At 41.0% G+C, this 20,566-nt stretch overlaps 1 protein-coding gene across 1 annotated transcript in view; it reads left to right on the plus strand.

The window, feature by feature from the left end:
• Positions 1–805: 805 nt before the first annotated feature.
• The window catches only part of si:dkey-233k19.3 (dynein heavy chain 11, axonemal), a 37,810-nt gene continuing 18,049 nt past the window's right edge, over positions 806–20,566 (plus strand). The window contains 53 exon segments of the mRNA XM_029450979.1: positions 806–1,021; positions 1,231–1,374; positions 1,525–1,718; positions 1,816–2,005; positions 2,115–2,214; positions 2,308–2,519; positions 2,705–2,926; positions 3,005–3,172; positions 3,295–3,411; positions 3,525–3,662; positions 3,759–3,874; positions 4,005–4,200; positions 4,597–4,701; positions 4,814–5,209; positions 5,782–6,114; positions 6,250–6,504; positions 6,594–6,763; positions 6,835–7,057; positions 7,197–7,313; positions 7,424–7,510; positions 7,605–7,763; positions 7,992–8,075; positions 8,204–8,362; positions 8,467–8,589; positions 8,941–9,063; positions 9,640–9,864; positions 9,948–10,039; positions 10,129–10,255; positions 10,366–10,518; positions 10,605–10,838; positions 11,828–11,959; positions 12,268–12,428; positions 12,557–12,713; positions 12,835–12,980; positions 13,061–13,177; positions 13,267–13,405; positions 13,616–13,708; positions 13,794–13,988; positions 14,081–14,158; positions 14,257–14,389; positions 14,525–14,652; positions 14,975–15,123; positions 15,665–15,815; positions 15,924–16,055; positions 16,542–16,715; positions 17,324–17,528; positions 17,826–17,991; positions 18,127–18,229; positions 18,723–18,962; positions 19,053–19,214; positions 19,327–19,520; positions 19,835–19,997; positions 20,407–20,530. Of these exon segments, the coding sequence (XP_029306839.1) occupies positions 806–1,021; positions 1,231–1,374; positions 1,525–1,718; positions 1,816–2,005; positions 2,115–2,214; positions 2,308–2,519; positions 2,705–2,926; positions 3,005–3,172; positions 3,295–3,411; positions 3,525–3,662; positions 3,759–3,874; positions 4,005–4,200; positions 4,597–4,701; positions 4,814–5,209; positions 5,782–6,114; positions 6,250–6,504; positions 6,594–6,763; positions 6,835–7,057; positions 7,197–7,313; positions 7,424–7,510; positions 7,605–7,763; positions 7,992–8,075; positions 8,204–8,362; positions 8,467–8,589; positions 8,941–9,063; positions 9,640–9,864; positions 9,948–10,039; positions 10,129–10,255; positions 10,366–10,518; positions 10,605–10,838; positions 11,828–11,959; positions 12,268–12,428; positions 12,557–12,713; positions 12,835–12,980; positions 13,061–13,177; positions 13,267–13,405; positions 13,616–13,708; positions 13,794–13,988; positions 14,081–14,158; positions 14,257–14,389; positions 14,525–14,652; positions 14,975–15,123; positions 15,665–15,815; positions 15,924–16,055; positions 16,542–16,715; positions 17,324–17,528; positions 17,826–17,991; positions 18,127–18,229; positions 18,723–18,962; positions 19,053–19,214; positions 19,327–19,520; positions 19,835–19,997; positions 20,407–20,530 (8,620 nt within the window).

A 20,566-nucleotide genomic window follows, 5' to 3' on the forward strand; every position in this document is an offset into this window, starting at 1 on the left:
AACATGTGTCATAAAAGGGGCCACAGATTTGCACCTGTTTAAACCAGGAATGTTTGAATTACTGTATATTCATATAGACTACAACATAGCTCATGGTGTACACATGCTATTGAGTAGAACCTTCAAATAGACATGTAGTGTAATGTCTCTGTACTAAAGTGTAAACATCTTTTCTATGCTATGCATTATTTCAATTTTATGCTAAACTGTTATTTGAACTTTAACTAAAAGTACACATCTTTAATCTGTCATGTCCTATTTGTCAAACTTAAACACCCAAGCCAAAAATAAAGCTCTTTATAACATACCAAACAAGCCTGCCTGGATCAAAAATAATTAACATTCGATCTCAAAGCTGTGGAAAGGCACACGTGCAAATGGGATACAAATTAGAGCATCCTTTGTAGCTGTAGGGCTACATTTAATATTTGTTTAGTTTCTCTAAGAAAACGTCTATAACCTACATGCTCTATTATTTTGGTCAACTAAATAATACAAAATGGTACAATCAGTAGCAGACTACACACAATAATATGCTACTAAAATAAATCAGCCTGATAAAGGTTAGTAGAAGAAAGTTTTATGTAGCTACCTGGCAGTGATTGAGGATAGTGGCTGTTGCTAAGCAACGGAATGCTGACCGCCCCCAGGACTGTACAGCTCGCGCCAGTCTCCTTTGCAAACAGGCATATGTAACGTAAACTATCTTAAAAATACAGTAACACGAGGTCAATAGCTAATAATTAGGGGAATGTTTGTGGAGTTGAGCTAAAGACTTAAAGCATGTCGTGTTCGTAGAGCAATAATGTCCGACGACGAAAGTGTGCCTTCTTTTCTTGAGGACGACAGACTAAAGTTTGTCGAAGAAAAAGTTTGTGGGCTACTGCAACTGCAGCGCCAAACATGGGACAAGAGTGCCGTATGCGAAGAGTTTCAAACACTTATGAAAGACTTCTTCGAAAAGGAGTCTGTTATATTTTTCTCTTCATCAAAAAAAGACTGTCTGGTTGCTTCTAAAGAGGTAAAGTTGACGCGTAATCTCCAATACCGTTAATCTAGTAGCCGTAGATAACTAGTTTAGCCTGTGTACACTTGACTAGAAAGCTAGCTAAGTTTAGGGCACTTACAACATTTTATAATTGATGGATTTGGCATGACATATTTGATTTAACTGCTTGTAAGTGTCATATCAGTTCGTAGTAAAATCTTGTGATATTATTTCAAATGCAGGTCTCACCTGTTGATCAAAACAAGCAAATCTATATTCTCAAGAAGAGAGTTGTTCCAGTCAACTCTGAAAACTGCAGGGAACTCCTGCTCTTTGGCCTCCAGTCTCCATCACCACTACTGCAGCTGTCAAGCACAGTTGAGCAGGTGATTGTTAAACCCTCCATCATACACCTCATAAAAAATCTCATAAAAAAACAAACATTTTTGTTGTATGTGCTGTTAGTTTTTTGTTATGCATATTTCTAGATTGCCATCATGAGAGGCGGGTGAATTCATTCTGTGTGTCTTCACAAGGTATGTGTTCCACTGCTGTCAAACAACAAAAACCATCAGATGTGGCCAAATCTGATGTCGGAAGACATCATTCGACATGTTGAGAACATGTGGAGTAAGACATCAGTTGTCAGGGGACAGGTTTTAGGGAAAAGTGTACTCCCTATCCCAGCTGTGACAGAGTGGATGGACTATTCATTCAGCACCTTCAAAATGTAAGAAAACACACACATTTTGCTTTTGTTACAGAGCCTGAGATTACAAATACTGTAAGTATGAACACACACCCTCAACATGTGTTTTCACACTCAGGCATAATAACTATGACAGGGCACTGGCCCATGCTATAGAGACCCAGGTCATCAACTGGACAAATCTGATCCAGAAGATTTTAAAGGAGGATTCATCAGACCTCCTCATGAAAGGCTGCCACCCAGGGCCAAATGTAGAGCTGAAGTTTTGGGCTTCCAGGAAGAGCAATATTCAGAATATTTATCATCAGGTATGCTCCCTTTTCCACCTGATCTTCACTAAAACAATTATTAACCTCATCTTCATCTCCTCACATTCCACACCTTGTTTAATGTATTTGGTACTTTCCTTCGTCGTAGCTTCAGAGTCCCATTGTTCAGAAGATGGCAAAGATGTTAAAGATGATGGATAGCAGCTATCATCCAACTATCAAGACTCTAATTGGAAATGTATTTGATGGTAAGATTAGCTGGCCCCTTTTCAAAGCTAAATAATACATGCGGGAGTAATGTGATAACCATAACGTATTATATGTGATTGTGTTGTTGAAAGCCCTTCAAGAAGCCCAGGACATTGACCTCCATCTACAGCCACTACACACACAACTGACTCAACTGGAAAAGGAAGGATTTCCTCACTTGGAAACATCCATCCCCGCACTGTTCCACACACTCTTCCTTATCTGGACCAACTGCCAATCTTATCAAAGACCGGCACGCATCGTGGTGGTACTGCAGGAGCTTTGCAATCTGTTCATTGAGCAGGTAGGAATGCTCATTTGAAGCACCTGTAGGGATGGACGTAGGGGTCGAGCGACACATGCATGTGAAATTGTTGCGAATATAGATGGAAACAAGGCATGGAATTTAGTTGGCATTATTCTTACTTCAATTGTTGGCTGTCTATGTGAACACACTTTACACATATACATAAATCTTTCACCCTTTAGGCTTCTACATACCTCTCTGCAGATATGCTACTCAGAGAGGATCCAGAGGAAAGTCTACAAATGGTAAAGAGGGTGATAAAAGTCTTCAGATGTTTCAGAGACAGTTACCAGAACCAGAGGGAGAGGTTGGCCAGCCATGTGAAACAAACACCCTGGGATTTCCCATCTGCCATGATTTTTGCACGTTTCAACCCGTTCTTTAATCGTATGCTACAGCTGGAGGTGAGATCAGGTTTTTGTCACAAGGAGGTTTTATTGTTAAGTGGTTTTGTTTCCTATTACAATATGTTATCTTTGCAGGACTTGTTTGAAATTATGCTGGACTTTCAGAGGATGGAAAAACTGGAATTTGGTGGACTTAATGGCAAACTCTACAGTGAGCATGCTGCTCAGATGTACAAAGAGTTCAGTAAGCACTGCCAAGTGTTGAAGCACAGTGAAAACAGCCCACTTGACTTAAACTCTCAGGTGAAATTTATATTGCTTATAAAGATTTCTGCGAACAACTACTGCATATATTCACAATGCATGATTTTACTTTGGTGTCCATAATTAAATATTGTTTTATTGTTAACTTTCATCAACTCAAGGATTTTGAAAACGAGTACAAGGATTTGAAATTGAGGATTGTGGACTTTGAATGCCGCCTCGCCAGCCTTCTTTGCTTAGCCTTTAAAGATTGCTCAGGACTGGAATCAGCATTTAAAGTAAGCAAGACTGGTTTATAGGATGATGGTGATGATGATAGTATTGATACATTGAATACTGAGCGACAGCTACCAAGTGGGACACCCAACATCTTTGCTTTTTTATCCTTTAGCTGCTAACTATTGTCGGACCCTTCCTGGAGAGAAGACAAATAAGACAGATATTCAGTCCCAACTTCCTTCTACTGCAGCAACATTTCAGAGAAGAGCTGGAGAGATGCACATCTCTGTTTAAGTCCCAGCTCAATCAGGTAATGGAAGCTAAATAGAATAACAGCAATATGTATTCAAGGCACAATAGGTTTTGTCCGTGCAACAACTTTTTTCTATTCTGTCTTTGTTTACAGACGGACAGTGGTCTGACTAGGAACATGGCTCACACATCTGGAGCTTTGAAGTGGGCGAAAATGCTCAGAGAACGCATTCAAACACCATGGGAAAAAATCAGATTACTGTTTGACATGTCAGTAAAAATACTATTTCCAGAGAAGCCAAGTTACAAACAATAGATAGTGAAAAAAGATTCAGAGATACAGTACATACAACAGACAATAGATGGCAGTTGTTATCTCACAATTATATAATATTTCCAGGCCTGCAGGAGGAGGAGAATTGGTGCAGGAGTATCACATGTTCAAGGAGATGTTGAGTCTCCTGGACCAATATGAGGAAGACATTTACTGCGACTGGTGTAATGGTTTGGAACAGGCCTGCCTGATCAACCTGAACCAGCCTCTTATCTCCAGAAATACCTCATCTGACCTGATCTCGCTCAACTTCAATCCAAAGGTAATTAATGCAATGTCCCTACAAACTTCCCCCAATGCTAAATAATGATCCATCTTACTGTTAGACTGATGTAGTGATGTCTGTCGCTTAAAAAACACACTAAATTGCTTCCCTCAAATTGTTCACAACCCCTCAAGATCCCTCAAAATTAGAATCTCATTAGTATACATTTTGTTTACTAGGTATGGCCAAGGAACTTCTTTTTTTTACATGCTGCTGAGAGACTTGGCACTAATTGCAAAAACAAAGCCATCCTGAGAGGGAATAGTCATTTGGTACAATTATTTAATTTAAGTTATTATATTCTCCAAGGGTTTCTTGTTAGTTGAGACAAAAACATTTTACCTCCACCCCACTGTGACTATGTATACGAGTTAATTTCCTTTCACTCCTCAGCTGACTGAAGTCTTGAAAGATGTGAAGTATATTCAGACTCTCAGTCAGATCAAGATCCCTGCAGCGGCTATGGCAGTTTTTGAGAAGCGTGACATGTTCACAAAGGTAAGACGCAAACATATTACACCCACACCCGTTTGAGTAAACAAAAAAAGCAATATGTATCTCCTATTATCCGAGTCAGAATATATTGTTTCTCCTCACTTGTATTTTCCAGTATGTGAGCAGTCTGCAGTTATTAGTACAATGGTACAACAAGCTAAAGCAGACAGTGCTAGAGGTGGAACTTCCTCTCATCAGAGCTGAGCTAGACGCCATAGACGTGCAGTTGACAAGAGCAGAGTCTGACCTGACATGGCAGGATCCGGACTGCTGGAGCTTCATCAGCACCAGCAAAGACCTGGTCCACGACCTCGTGATTCGAGTCAGTAGAGCCAAGGAAAACTGTGAAGTCATCCAGTCAATGATGAAGGGATGGAGCAAACAGGCCATGTTTTGCAGAAAGGACAACAAGAAAGGCTCGCTCATACAGCTGGATGACAGGGGAGACCGCGTCAACAAGAAGTACAGCTCCATGAAGAAGGATGGAGACCATATGCACAAGCTCGTACAGGTGCATACGGCTGGATGTGTGAAAAATTCACTCTATAGAATTTGCTGTACTGTAGGTAATCACCAAACATAATGAAATTGTTGGTATTGTTGGTTCCTGAACCTTTGAGCATGTTGTAGAGTCACGCTATAAGGACAGGTCTGTTCACAGGCAATTTAAAACCTTGTTTATTTATATTCATTAATTTCAGAATTTGTACTTGGCTTTGGATTCAGTGTCCTTGCGATAGGATAATGCATATATGAAAAATGAGATCAATCAAAATCTAACCTTTATCTGTCCTGTACCATTAATAATCCAGAGGTCTTTGCTGCCATTTCTGACCTTCTAGTTCTAATCAGTTAAATCGGACTGATTAGACTGAAAAATGATTTTACTTGATGTATTTTAACATGTCCCAATACTTGTAAATAAGCCATTCAATTTTGTTTTTAATAGTTATTCTAAAATACATAAAACCCCTCAAATTAAATGTGTCGACCTGCACTATTCCTAGAATATAGAACTCAAATACAGAGTCAAAACATACAGTTTTTGTGCTCTCCGTCTCAAATATCCTCTGATTTCATCAGGATAATAAGGTCCTTTTCCACGCTGACCCTGCGTCAGAAGCATGGCAGTCCTACCTGGAGTATTTGGATGAGATGGTGGTGGAGGGGATCTTCAGCTACATCAGCCACTCTCTTCAGTTCTTTGCCGACAACATGGAATCTGTGCCGAACCCGACACCTCTGTTTGAGTCTCAGTTGATGCTGAGTAGCTCAGGAATGGTTTTCCTCCCCTCATTGGAGCAAGATGCAGGTGACGGCCTCTATGAGCTTATAGAAGGACTGGTTGGCGACATATTCAAGACTTCAGTGCATATCAACAGAATGGCTGCTCTTCTAAGCTTGGAGAGCTACCAGGTACTTTGCTGTACATTTAAATGTCTAAAGAAAGTCTACTCCACTGCCCTGCCAATCTTTCATATTATTGTGTATTCTTCTAAAAAAATAGTAGATTCTCCTCATGTTGTATGTCATCTAATATAACTCTTACAGGATATAATGGATGACATGCTAGATTTGTTGGACCTGAGGCAAGAAATAATGGAGCGAGTGGAGAACGTCCTCAAGAAAGCGATAAATTACCAGAGAAAGTTTGACTGCTACACCCATCTCTGGCAAGATGACAGGGCTGAGTTTCTCAGCCAGTTTCTCCTGTACGGACGTGTACTTACAGCTGAAGAGATGGAGGCTCATGGAGCAGATGCACTCCCTGAGAGCCCGCCTACAATTGATAACTTCAAAGAACAGGTCAAATGCTTTTTTAAATCATAACTCTGAGTTCCCATACATGGCATATATCTTAATTGTAATCTTTGTTGTGGGTTTACTTTTTACAGATAGATTATTATGAGGATCTTTATGCTGACATTTCCAAACTTGAAGACTTCAGAGTGTTCAATGGATGGTTTCGAGTGGATATCAAGTTCTTTAAAGTGAGCCTCCTTAACACTGTAAAGAAGTGGAGCTGGCTTTTTAAAGAACACCTCTTGACTTATGTCACTAACAGGTAAAATTCATTTCTGTGTGGCTTTTAAATGCAGACCAAACTGTTCTCACTGTTCAGTCTTTCCCACTTAGTCTGGATGAGCTGCAGAAGTTTGTCCGAGCCACTGTTGAAGGGCTAGGCCAGCCTGTGGCTAAAGGAAACCACTGTGGCTTGGTGGAAGTGATGAGTCACCTGTTGGCCGTCAGAGACAGACAAACAGCCACGGACAAGATGTTTGAGCCTTTTAGAGACACGATAATCCTGCTGGAACAGTATGGAGTCACAATACCAGACCAGGTCTATTCTCACCTGGAGGTAAGGAAAGGAAAGGTTTAATGCTTCTATTTTCTTGCTACCTTTTTAAGTAAATTATATAATTACAAATGATTATATATTCATATATTTATTTTGTGGCCGTTCAACCTTTGAGAAATGTGAATAATTCTCTCTATAGGAACTTCCTGAGAAATGGAGTGGGGCAAAGAAATTGGCCTTAAAGGTGAGGCATGAGGTGGCACCGATGCAGAATGCAGAAGTGATGGTCATACGGAGACGATGCATGAAATTTGAGGTGACAAATCACTTTAAACTCTTATTTCCAGCTTTATAATATATTTAAAGTGTTGAAGCTATTGTATTTTATACCTTTAGTGTGAAAAAGTGGTGCTTGTTGTTTTTCAGGTAAAACAAAGCAAATTCAGGGAGACGTTCAGATCAACAGCGCCCTTCAGTTACAATGCAGTTCGCCCCTACATCAGCCTGGAGAAAGTAGGAGTTCAACCATGGCTTGATTATAGGATTGAAATAATATTGTATTATACTGTACACTTTGGATAATAATTACAACGTGTTGTTTTTATAGTCTGAAAAAGCTGTCCGAGACATGGAGAAAGAGGTAGCAGAGCTACAGGAGTCCACAAATCTGTTTGACGTTACTATTCCTGACTACAGAGACATCAAGCTCTGCAGACGAGAGATCACGGTCCTCAAAGAACTGTGGGACATTGTTGTGTTTGTGCAAGTAAGTTGCTTAATGTATACTGTATACTTCAACGTCACTATTCTGGAGTAAAGGGAACTACTTTAGGCCTCATCACCCCACTACAATGCCACCCAATAACTCAATAACTTGACCAGGCTATCCTTCTGGAGGCTGTCATTGATTCTTTGAATACCCTGTAGCCTCTAAATGTCCCCATTAAGTACCCTCAGCCCATTGACCCCTCTGCATGCGTCTTTATCTATACAGAGCAGTGTGGAAAACTGGACAATGACCAAATGGAGGCAGATAAACGTGGACCAGATGGATGCAGAATTAAGGAGGTTTGCCAAGGTGAGGTCACCAACAGTGCTACATCACACCAGCGCATCTCTCCTGCTGTCTTGCTGTCATGCGCCATTGCTATTTGTAACAGATGCCTCTAATAACTAATTATGTTTACCTACCTTCTGTTTGTATAGGACATACGGAAGCTTGACAAAGAGGCTCGCGTTTGGGATGTGTATTCTGGGTTAGACCTTTATGTAAAGAACCTGTTGACGTCACTGCGGGCCGTGAGTCAGCTACAGAACCTGGCAATACGAGAGCGCCACTGGGTGCAGCTAATTAGAACAACACAGGTGCATAAACACACACGGCAGAGGTCATACTGTAAAGCAATGCTTTTTCTCGCATGATCGAAATCTTTGACTTTTGCATCATGACACTATTTATTTTGTAATAGATGGACTTCACTGTGACTGACAGTACCACCTTGGAAGACCTCTTGGCTCTGCATCTCCATTTGTTGGAAGAGGAAGTTCGCAACATAGTGGATAAGGCGGTCAAAGAAATGGCCATAGAGAAGGTTCTTCTTCAATTAATAGATTGTGCTCAAACACGTCAACATCAAGAGTAATTTTGCATACGAAAAAAGTAATGGCATCGAAATTAGGAGCCAACATCATGAACATGGTCCATTACAGTGCATGTATTGTATTTTTCAGATAATCCAATGGATTAATCTACGGTTTATTTAGCAATAGAAAAATGAGAATTTCCTCGATTAATAAACAAACACATAACTAAAACCATAGATCACATGGATACATGGTTTTCATTTAATGAGTAACTCCTAGACCAAAAGTAGTATCTAAAGTAAGTTAATACAGTAAAATCGTTTGAATTCAAACATGTTATAACTTCGCTGTTATTTCAGGTTGTGACAGAAATAAGTAAAACGTGGGCATCGATGGAGCTTTCATATGAAGATCATTACCAAACCTCTGTGCCACTGCTTACATGTGACGAGGAACTTATTGAAACTCTTGAGGATCATCAGGTAAATAAATATCTAAGCTACTCATATTGATAATAAGATCTTACGTGTGACTTTATAGCGTAGAATGCACAATGGCTGTAAAGCACTAGAACAAGTTCTCAAGATCAGTTGTCTGTGAGAAGCACTGATAGTTAAGTGCTGAATAGAGATGAGGGTGCAGAAAGGGGCCGCCCTGTCTGACTGTCTAACAGCACAGCTGAGAGTAGAGAGATCCCTATTGAGTCCTTAGATTTATAGCTGCTGTAGGACACAGGGCATTGTTGAACCGTGTCAGTCTTTGTACATGTCCACCAGATGCATTGGGGGGTTATAGCCAGCAATTAGAAGTCTTGCCACTTTAGTGCCTAGATCTTTGTGTAAACAGACTGTTTCCCTCCCCCATTTTTTTATGGCATGGCATGCTGATGAGGTTGAATATGCATTGAAATTAAACTGACACATGTTATGAGCTTTAGGTTATTAGGATATTACTTTCTCTCGCCACAGATTGGGTGGTAGTTAAGTGTATTTGAGTTTTACATTGGATCAAATCCTTTTGATAGACTATAATCATGTCTCCATGTCTTCATCCTCAAGGTTCAGCTCCAGGGCATCTTTCAGAGCAAGCATGTACATCACTTCCTGTTCCAGGTAGTGGAACTACAGAAACAGCTGACTGTGGCTGACTCTGTGCTGATGGTTTGGATGGAGGTCCAAAGGACATGGGCCTACCTGGAAAGCATTTTCAAAAGCTGTGACGACATCAGCCAACAGCTGCCAGCAGATGCACACAGATTTCAAGCTATAGATGCAGAATTTCAGGTCTGCACTTACATGCCAGTCATGTAGTTATGCAAATCCCTTTGTCGTTGTCATTGTAAACATGGTGATTTTGGTTCTTTCAGGAGTTTATGTTGGACAGTGCGAAGACTAAAAATGTCATTGAGGCCACCAACAAACCTCATCTATTTGAGAAGTTAGAGGATCTACAAAGAAGGTTCATTATTATTTAATTACACTTTCACTACACTGCTCATAGTTTGATGGGTTGTGCTCACTATTCCCATACTCTCTCTCTCTCAACAGGCTGGCATTGTGTGAAAAAGCTCTTGCTGAATACCTGGAGACAAAAAGACTTGCATTTCCACGCTTCTACTTTATTTCATCCGCAGACTTGTTGGACATCCTCTCTAAAGGGAGTCGCCCCAGAGAGGTGCTTTCATTTAGCGTTTCTCTTCATTTATGTTTCTAGTATTTGTCCAGTATCACTATTTCACTGCTGTTTCTGTCATGAGAAATGTAACGACTCAGTGTCTTTTGCAGGTAACTGTCCACCTCTCAAAATTGTTTGACAACATGTCAGATCTTGAGTTTGCAAACAATGACCATTTGGAGAATCCTAAACTTGCAGTGGGCATGTACAGCAAAGAGAGAGAATATGTCCCATTCCAGACTGAATGTTGCTGTAACGGGCCGGTAAGATTACATTCAGTTAAAAGAATCTGGATAAGATGGGACATTTCAACTTAACTAATGGTAAAAAAAACAAAACTTTACATTAGGTGGAGGCGTGGCTTTCTTCTCTGGAGGAGTCTATGAAGGAATGTGTCAGAGGTCACCTGTCCGAAGCTGTGTCTGCGTACGAGGACAGGCCCAGAGAGCAGTGGATCCTCGACTTCCCTGCCCAAGTGGCTCTCACTGGATCCCAGATCTGGTGGAGCAATGATATGGAGCTGGTGTTTAAAAGACTGGAGGAAGGATTTGAGTCTGCACTAAAAGATTACAACAAGAAACAGGTACATTGTATACTACGTTGACACACTTGCATTAAAGTAGCTCACTTGGTAGAACAGGAGACCCATGTACTAGTTCTTAATGCAGCGCCCCGGGTTCAAATTGAAATCAAATTTGACCCTCGACCCTTTGCTGCATGTCATCCCCCCTCTCTCTCTCCCCCTTTCTTGTCTATTGAATAAAAAAACAAAAAATCTTTAAAATGTTGTTGCCATAATTCATGGTGTGTCAAACTTAACTGTATTATTTTGCAGGGCGTACCCAATATTTAAAAATAAAAATTAGGATCCAGTACAACAACACCACAAAGCATGGCCTCAAAAACTCACATAAATCAACACCTCTTTGAATTACTTGAATGTTAATGTACCAATTACCAGTAGGTGTAAACGTGCATTATTGCGATAAAATTACATTTTAAGAAAAAGTCACTGCCTTGAATTATTGTTATTTCATACACACATTCTGTGAGTGAAGTGGCAACTGCTAAAAACGATGGACATGTTTTCCATAATGCCATCATAATTCCATCTGCTGGGTTTGTAGGGCCTCGTTGTGGTGTATGATCACAGTTCTATTATCACTCTTGTCAGTTTCATCAGCACTATTTAAGGTTAGCATGTCCTTGGTTGCTGTTTGAATAATCTCTCTGTCGCTTCAACGCACTGCACTGCACTGATTGGATGTGCTGTCATACAGGACTAGTGACAAATGCAAGACATCCAGTGATGTTTTAGTCAAAACAAGAACTAAAAGATCCACATGGTCTGCATTCATACACCGACAATGTATGTTGTTCTGCAGGGGTTTACTTTTGAATGACTTTGAATGCTTAATAATACAAGTGAAACATGACATTTGAACCATGTAAATGTATATCATATTGTTGCCAATTCAATCTTGTGGGAATTTAAATTAGCACTCTTGTCTTAACTTCTGTTTATTTTCCTCCTCATTGCTTTAAATCTGTTTTTTTTATTCCCTCCTCCAGATTTCTCAACTGAACTTGTTGATTAGCATGCTGCTGGGAGAGCTGAGCTCAGGCGACAGACAGAAGATCATGACTTTATGCACTATTGATGTCCATGCAAGAGACATTGTTGCCAGCCTGATTACCCAAAAAGTAATCTCAATATGTGTGTGTGTGTGTAAAAGTATATCACAGTGTTTATTAATTGAGCTTTTCTAGGGTTGGAATATATTTGACTGATAATCACAACCCATATATTAACAGCTCTTTGTAATGTATATGCAGCAAAAAGAAAAACAAACTTTCTTTAAAATTTGAGTTAGCAATTATAATAACATGACAAACCTAAATAGAAACATTACAGTTCCATAAACAAAAGAGGCACATCCTCCATTCACCAAATGGATAGACTGGATTGTAGACCACAGACATCATACTACAGCAGCCTCATGTGTTCACAGGTCACCACCTCGCAGGCCTTCCAGTGGCTTTCCCAGCTCCGCCATTGCTGGTATGAGCAGCAGCGTCACTGCTTCGTTAACATCTGTGACTCCCAGTTCCTTTACTCATACGAGTATCTTGGAAATACAACGCGTCTAGTCATCACTCCCCTCACAGACAGGTAACTCTTCTGATGTATCCGTTCTCAGTCTACGCAAGTAACGCTACAAAAAAACATTCGCTACATTCAGCATGGCTAAACCAGCACATTTCTGTCTCTCTGTGTGCTGTTGCCATGGACATGTTTAGGTGCTACATCACCTTAACTCAGTCACTCCACCTGACCATGAGTGGAGCCCCAGCTGGCCCTGCTGGAACAGGGAAGACTGAGACAACTAAGGACCTTGGCAGAGCCATGGGCGTCATGGTATACATCTTCAACTGTTCTGAACAGATGGACTACAAGGTGTGAAATTAATTCATCAGACACATTTTTAATTATTCACTTTGGACAGTTTATGTCTTGATTAGCTGTTTCAGTAAACATATATGTTTAAATGCAAAATGTAATTTGTGTTCATGTTCAGTCAATTGGAAACATCTATAAGGGTCTGGCCCAGACTGGAGCCTGGGGCTGCTTTGATGAGTTCAATCGTATCGCTGTGGATGTTCTGTCCGTTGTAGCAGTGCAGGTCAAAACTATACAGGACGCCATTCGCTCTAAAAAGAAAAGGTAACCAGTTGAAGCTGAATACGTAGAGACCTTTTTGCTGTAAGAGTGAAAATGTGTTAACTCTCTATGCAACCTTACAGGTTCCTGTTCTTGGATCAAGACATTGTCTTAAAGCCCTCTGTGGGGATATTCATCACTATGAACCCTGGCTATGCAGGAAGGACGCAGCTACCTGAGAACCTCAAGGCTCTTTTCAGGTGAGAGGGATACAGCAACTCTATTTATATATAGTGTGCCTTTACTCAGCATGAAGTTCAATGTCTGCCCTGTCTGTGTCCTGCTGTAGACCCTGTGCCATGGTGGTGCCTGACACCGAGCTTATCTGTGAGATAATGCTGGTGGCAGAGGGCTTCCGTGGTGCTAAGCTTTTAGCCAGGAAGTTTATCACTCTGTACACTCTCTGCAAAGAACTGCTCTCCAAGCAGGTAGGACAAAAACATTTAATAGCGCTGTTATATTACATAATGTAGGATTAAAACAGAGAACATCAATAATAAATCTTTTCAACTAACCTCCGGAGCACAGCGATGTACAAAACAATTCCATAAATCTTAGTACTTTGTATGATGAAGATTTACGGTAAGTGTAAACACAGGAATACGCATCTTTATTGTCTATTCTCGTTTGACCATTAGGACCACTATGATTGGGGTTTGCGAGCTGTCAAGTCTGTTCTGGTCGTGGCAGGAGTGCTGAGACGAAGAGACAAGAGTAGACCAGAGGATCAGGTGACTTAGCTGTGTGTGTCATCCCACAGCCACAAGAGGAACACTCCTTGTTTTATGTAATCTACAAGTGCACTTTACTTCCCAGGTGCTGATGCGTGCGCTGAGGGACTTCAACATGCCTAAAATTGTCACTGAGGATGTGAGTATCTTCTTGGGATTGCTGGGAGATCTGTTCCCAGGCCTGGAGGTGGAGAGAGAGAGAGACTGTGAATTTGAAAAGGCCATCCGAAAGACCACACTGGAGCTCCGACTCCAGCCTGAGGAGACATTCATCCTCAAGGTTATGATATTATATTTAAATGATATGGTGTATGCCATGCTTGAAAACAAAGAAGAATGAAATAATCTATTTCTAAACATTGATTGTGTCAGGTGGTGCAGTTGGAGGAACTCATGGCAGTGCGTCATTCTGTCTTTGTTGTTGGAAATACAGGGACTGGAAAAAGCCAGGTTGGATTTTATTGCCTTAAAGTTTGTAAAGGTAAATACTCCACTTGTCTTTTGGAAAGGTACATTAAATGTCATGTTTTTGTTAATCTTTCCAACAGATATTGAGAGTTCTCCATAAAACCTATGTTAACTTGAAGAGGAAGCCTGTGTGGAATGACCTCAATCCAAAGGCAGTAGACAGAGATGAATTGTTTGGCTTCATCCATCACGCAACTCGAGAGTGGAAAGATGGTAAACAGAGATACATTTAATTGGGAATAACAACATTTAAAATGCATGAACCAGCATTAACTTGTTCTAGATGTATACCTGTGCTTGTACCTTGTTATCTCGGTTGTTATTCGTGTTCTTCAATCTCTGTGTAAGGTTTGCTTTCATCACTGATGCGCGAGCAAGCAAACATCTCCCACATAGGACCTAAGTGGATTGTGTTGGATGGAGACATTGATCCGATGTGGATTGAATCACTCAACACGGTGATGGATGACAACAAGGTACCTCCCTCCTGTTCACCCATACACTATTGTACAACACATAGCAAGCAAGGTGGTATAGATAGAAAAAGATGTTTCTTTCCCCCCCCCCCCCTCCTTCAGCAATCACTTCCTGGAGCGTGAGTACTTGGAAATCTTTTTCCAGAGTGATGAATCATGTCCGAGTGATCTTGAGCCTTTTGATATATTCTTAAGCAAGTCTGTCGAAGCTGATGAGATATGAAGGTGTTTTTCTTATCGTTTGGGCAGAGTCTTGTCCGTCGGGTTGACCATTCAAATGTTATAACATTTGGAAACTGTTATGCTTCATAACATCCTTCAGGTTCTGACTCTGGCCAGTAATGAACGTGTGCCACTCACTTCATCCATGAGACTGGTGTTTGAAATCAGTCACCTAAGGACGGCCACTCCTGCTACTGTGTCCAGAGCAGGAATTCTCTATGTTAACCAACAGGACCTGGGCTGGAACCCGTGAGTCACTCAGTTCGTATTCATTTAATATCAAAGCATTTTGGAGGTTTTCAATGCAATGCTGTTTTTGTATTATCTTCTGTATCATGTGTTGTGCTTGTTGCACCAAAGTGACTATGTTGTGTAAAACTCACTGTTCAATGTATCCTTGTGCAAAGGTTCATATGATATCTAATGATATCTATTTTTTCCAAGCGTTCTCTTATGGATGATCAGCAACAGGAGCGATCAGTGCGTCTGCGCGAGCCCCTGCAGTGTAGAACCTGTTAAAGCAACAAAAGTACTTGGTTAGGTTCAGGAAAACATCGTAGTTTGGGTTCAAATTAATACGTTTGTTACTTTACCGTACGCACGTGGCGTTAGTTCAGCACGTAAGTTACTTAGAGGCAGTAATGCATGTCCTGTCTCATTATTACGTGGGTTAAAGACCAAATATAGTGCATTATTTTTTTCTAGGTAACACTACAAACACTCAAAAGACGAGGGATTCAGATCCTGATCAGATCAGCTCAGCAATATAAAGTGAATCCTTCCTCCTCAGGTACGTTGCCAGCTGGATTGACCAACGAGAACGGCAAACAGAAAGGGCCCATCTCACCATACTGTTCGAGAAATATGTTCCTCGTTGTTTAGAACAGATGAGAAACACCTTCAAGACCATCACTCCTATCCCAGAAAGCTCTATGCTGCAGGTGCCCAACACACTTACAAACATTTACAGTACATTTGTGTTCTTATTGTGTATGCCTATACAGTCAGCAAATCAAAAATGAAAACATACTTTATTCCCTCTTGTTCAGACACTCTGCACTTTGCTTGACTGCCTTCTAACACAAGAAAATATTCCATCTGACTCTCCACGTGAGCTCTACGAGACCTACTTCACCTTTGCCTGCATCTGGGCTTTTGGTGGGGCCCTGACTCAAGATCAGGTATTACTTTGTTTTAATTCAAGTGGAGGAAATGTTGTATGGTATAACAATCCTTAATTCAAATCAACTTATATTTAGTTGTAGCTTAGGCTGGTGACATGCTCTGTTTGTGTCCTGATAAAGCTAATATAGATTCATTTCTTGGGTGCTCAAAACTCAGCAGTTGTTCCTTGAAAGAAAATGTGTTTTTCATAAATAAATAAAAAGTGCAACTAGGCTTGAGTGTTGCAGGCAACATTAAGGACTGTTGGACAGTTTGTTAATACTCCTGGTAACAGTCCGCTGTACTTACTCCTTGATTTGTCTTTGTACTTCTCTCAGGAAGGTATAAATATAGAGTGAGGCTGACAGACATGTCAAGACTGTCATGTGACCAAGAATAATATAAGATTATTGTACCTGTCAATGATTCGGACTAATGGAGGAGTTGTTCATTGAAATGATATGAATTAATGCATGATATTATATCTTCAATGATTTGTCCAGCTCTATGATTACCGGGTAGAGTTCAGTCAGTGGTGGACGAAAGAAATGAAGACGGTGAAGCTACCAGCACAGGGGACAGTGTTCGACTACTACCTTGACCCTCAAACCAGACGCTTCCTGCCCTGGAGTGACACTGTGCCTCCGTTTGAAATGGAAATTTGTACACCATTACAGGTTAGAACATATACGCTGCCTTAAATATGGGGGGGGGGGGAGTAGGACCCTTTGTGTAACTCCAGAAACACGTATTTTTCAAAGCAGTTTGACAAATAATCACATACTTGATCACAAACAACCCTTTTAAAGACAAATTACCAAAAATGAACAATACAGTCATATTACAAATATTTGTATGCCTCAGTGAACATAATAAGAGAGGGTAAAGTCCAATCATGAGGTTATGGCAGGGGTGCTAGAATGGATGATAGGCTTTCCACTGTGTCTGATTACCATCTACTACACCCCATACCAGACTGTGTGGGGGTGAAGGCATGAGCAACAAGGCTTGAGCTATCACCCACGCTCTATTGTCTTTCTTTATGCTCCTGCGTACAGCTGTGAATGCTCCAAAGGCTCTTGCTGAGCCATAATTAGTGGGGTTTTGTTCTGAGCAAATGATGCTATTATGACAGAATAGTTGTGGTGTACTGGGGAAATACAATAAATTATAAATCACATACAATTCACTGAACACATGTCTGTCAATAAATCACACTCAAAGAAAGTCATAATAACTATGTATGTTTCTGCGCTCTGTCTTCCTGCTGTTTCTATAATTGCAGGCTGTAATGGTACACACAGCAGAGACTGTGCGTCTTCGGTACTTCATGGACTTGTTGCTGGAGAGGAGACAGCCAGTGATGCTTGTGGGGATCGCAGGAGTGGGAAAGACTGCACTTGTCAATAACAAGTTTGACTGTCTGCCACAGAGTTACACGACTACAAAAGTACCCTTCAACTACCACACTACCTCCCTCATGCTGCAGAGTGAGTGGGGGGGGGGGGGTTCTGATTGTTCTTTAGTACTCACTAGCACATCAAGTAAACTGCAGCACCATCTGCTGGTAATGCTCCGATTCAGAAAGAGTGGAGGGGAAGAAAACTTCACCTTTTCGGTATCATTGTAATCATCACCTTAGTCATATGGCATCCCCACATGTCCAAAGTTGGTTCGACTAGTGTAAGATTATGCTATCTCTTTGGAAACACATGTATCGTTGTGTGTCTGTGTGGGTAACTGTAGTTTGGTTGATGTTTTCTGTTGTTGTTTGCTTTCTCTTGCAGTGATTCTTGAGCGACAGTTAGAGAAAAGAGCAGGACGGAGCTATAGCCCTATAGGCAACAGAAGGATGGTCTACTTTATAGATGATATCAACATGCCAGCTGTCGACAGTTATGGAACAGTGCAACCTCACACACTTATACGTCAGCATCTGGATTATGGGCACTGGTGAGAAAACCCCACATGCTTAGTAACTGTTTTTTAGTTGTGTGTTTGAGTCTTATGCCACCACATGAAACATTTTGCCAAACTATGGTGTGTTCTGCTCCTATAACCAAGCCTGTCTTTACTTGCTCTCTATAGGTATGACAGACAGAAACTGAGCCTAAAAGAAATACACAATACCCAGTATGTTGCCTGTATGAATCCAACTGCTGGGAGCTTCACTATCAACCCCAGACTACAAGTATGTTTCCCAATTTAATTGCCCTTAATCTTATCTTCCTATGTTGGATTAAAATGCTTAAGTAAGTATAGAGAGGGGGGGGGGGGGGGGGGCATGGCGCGGATTCTATTTAGTTCCTCTCCTTTCCTCCACTCTGCAGGTGTGTGCGCACGTGTGCGTCAGGTGCGAAGCCCCGCCCTGCGCAAAACGGAGCGAAGGAGAGAATGTGAATGCGCAAAGTAGACAGTGCAAACTGAAACGTGCACAGAAATTAGATGAATAACATAAGTGTTTAGTTTATTTAATAAAAGAGCACCTGTCAATGTGAAAAGTGAGTTGTGAAAAAAAACAATTTGCCGCTCCAAGACAATGGTAGGGGAAACACTGATATTGTATACTCCAGATGCAGCATTGTGAGGATTTATTTGAATGATGTAGGTGCTACTACTACAAAATTAGCCTGTAACATGTATTTTAAATACATATTTCCATGTTCTGCCTCTTCTCTCCACAGAGACATTTCTCAGTGTTTGCGGTGAACTTTCCTTCGTCTGAGGCTCAGATGTCAATCTTCGGTCAGATCCTGAGTTGCCACCTGAAGCAGCTGCGCTTCAGTCCGCTGGTTCAGAGGAGCGCTGCAGCTGTCGTCCAAGCTGCCGTAACTCTTCATCACAAGATGGTTCACAGCTTTCTGCCCACTGCCATCAGATTTCACTACACATTTAATCTACGAGACTTGTCTAACGTCTTTCAGGTAGTACTGATGGGGATTATTCTTTACATTAAACTACGAGATTATTTGAATGAAAAGTGAAACATTCATATGATTATTTGTGTTATTCAGGGCATCCTCTTCGCTGGGCCTGACAGTGTGGAAGAGAGCACTGACCTGGCACTATTGTGGCTCCACGAGTCCTGCAGAGTGTACTCAGACAGACTGCTAGATGTCAAGGACCTGCAGCTCTTCCGGAAGCTCCAGATGGAGACTGTGCATGAATGCTTTGAGGTGCAATACAGATTCTGTTAAGGGGTGTAGACGTTACAAATTGCTGTTCTTCACCTTCACATCAACACAAACCAAAAGATTTCAATGATTTATTTTGCTTGTCCTCTTCCAGGGACTGGAGGACAAAAAGGTGACAAAGCAGCCCCTCCTCTATTGCCACTTTGCCCAAATGGGCGATGAAGCCTCCTATGCTCCTGTTACAGACTGGGCTGCGCTCAGGTCCGTCCTCACAGATGCCCTGGAGAGCTACAATGAGCTCAATGCAGCCATGAATCTGGTGCTGTTTGAAGATGCCATGCAACATGTGTAAGTTTAGTATTATAAAACAAATGATAATGACTTAATAAAATGTTCCTGAAGTGTTTTTCAAACCTTTTAAACCTAATACACTAAACACACATCAACTAAAGAAAGACCTTAAAGAAAATAAGCAATTTTATGAAATACAAAGATGGCAATTTAATGCAGAAAGGAAGTTAATATACTGGCATATGTTAAAAGCCTCCATTCAGCTGATGTGGAGACGACATATTAAAACAGTCTGTATAGATTTGGTCTATATCTATTTGGTTTCGATAAGAGTTGCTTCATGGCGTAACAAATATTGTGTTGTTTACCAGCTGTCGCATCAGTCGTATCCTGGAGTCTCCAAGGGGTCATGGCTTACTGGTTGGGGTCGGGGGCAGTGGGAAGCAGAGCCTGACTCGTCTGGCTGCCTACATATCCTCTGTGGAAGTCTTCCAAATCACTCTGACTAAGGGTTACAGCATCCAGGACCTTAAGGTAAAAATGGATGTCGTTGATTGGTTACAGCCAAACACAGTTTCACTTTATAAAATATTATTTTATGAAAATGTATAAGCTTTTAAGTGACCAACCAAAAAAAAAATCCTTAGATCAATTTTCCTTCTGGCTGCATGCGGGATATTGATGTAATTCAGTTTTATTCAGCTTCCCCACTGACGCGGGAAATACTTGTCAGATACTATTTAGAGCCACTGGGAAATGTTTCAATACCTCATTAATGAAGGAAGTTTGTCAATTTAATCATTTAATAGCCTCTTAACAAATCAAAGCGTTATCATGGAACTTGTGTTATCTTATTGATTATTGTTGATTTGAAATGTTCTAGTGGACTCGACATCAGCGTGAACAGTAGGCTTCTTTCATAGCATGTGTTTGTTTTATTTAGATGGATCTGGCAGGCTTGTTCCTAAAGACTGGAGTGAAGAACCAGCGAGTGGCTCTGCTCCTGACTGATGCACAGATACCCGATGAACGTTTTCTGGTCATAATTAATGACTTACTGGCATCAGGTCAGAACTAAACTCCATCATATTGTGTTTCAGCTG

The sequence above is a fragment of the Cottoperca gobio genome, chromosome 16 (genome assembly GCF_900634415.1).
Source record: "Cottoperca gobio chromosome 16, fCotGob3.1, whole genome shotgun sequence".
In the NCBI taxonomy this organism is placed as follows: domain Eukaryota; kingdom Metazoa; phylum Chordata; class Actinopteri; order Perciformes; family Bovichtidae; genus Cottoperca; species Cottoperca gobio.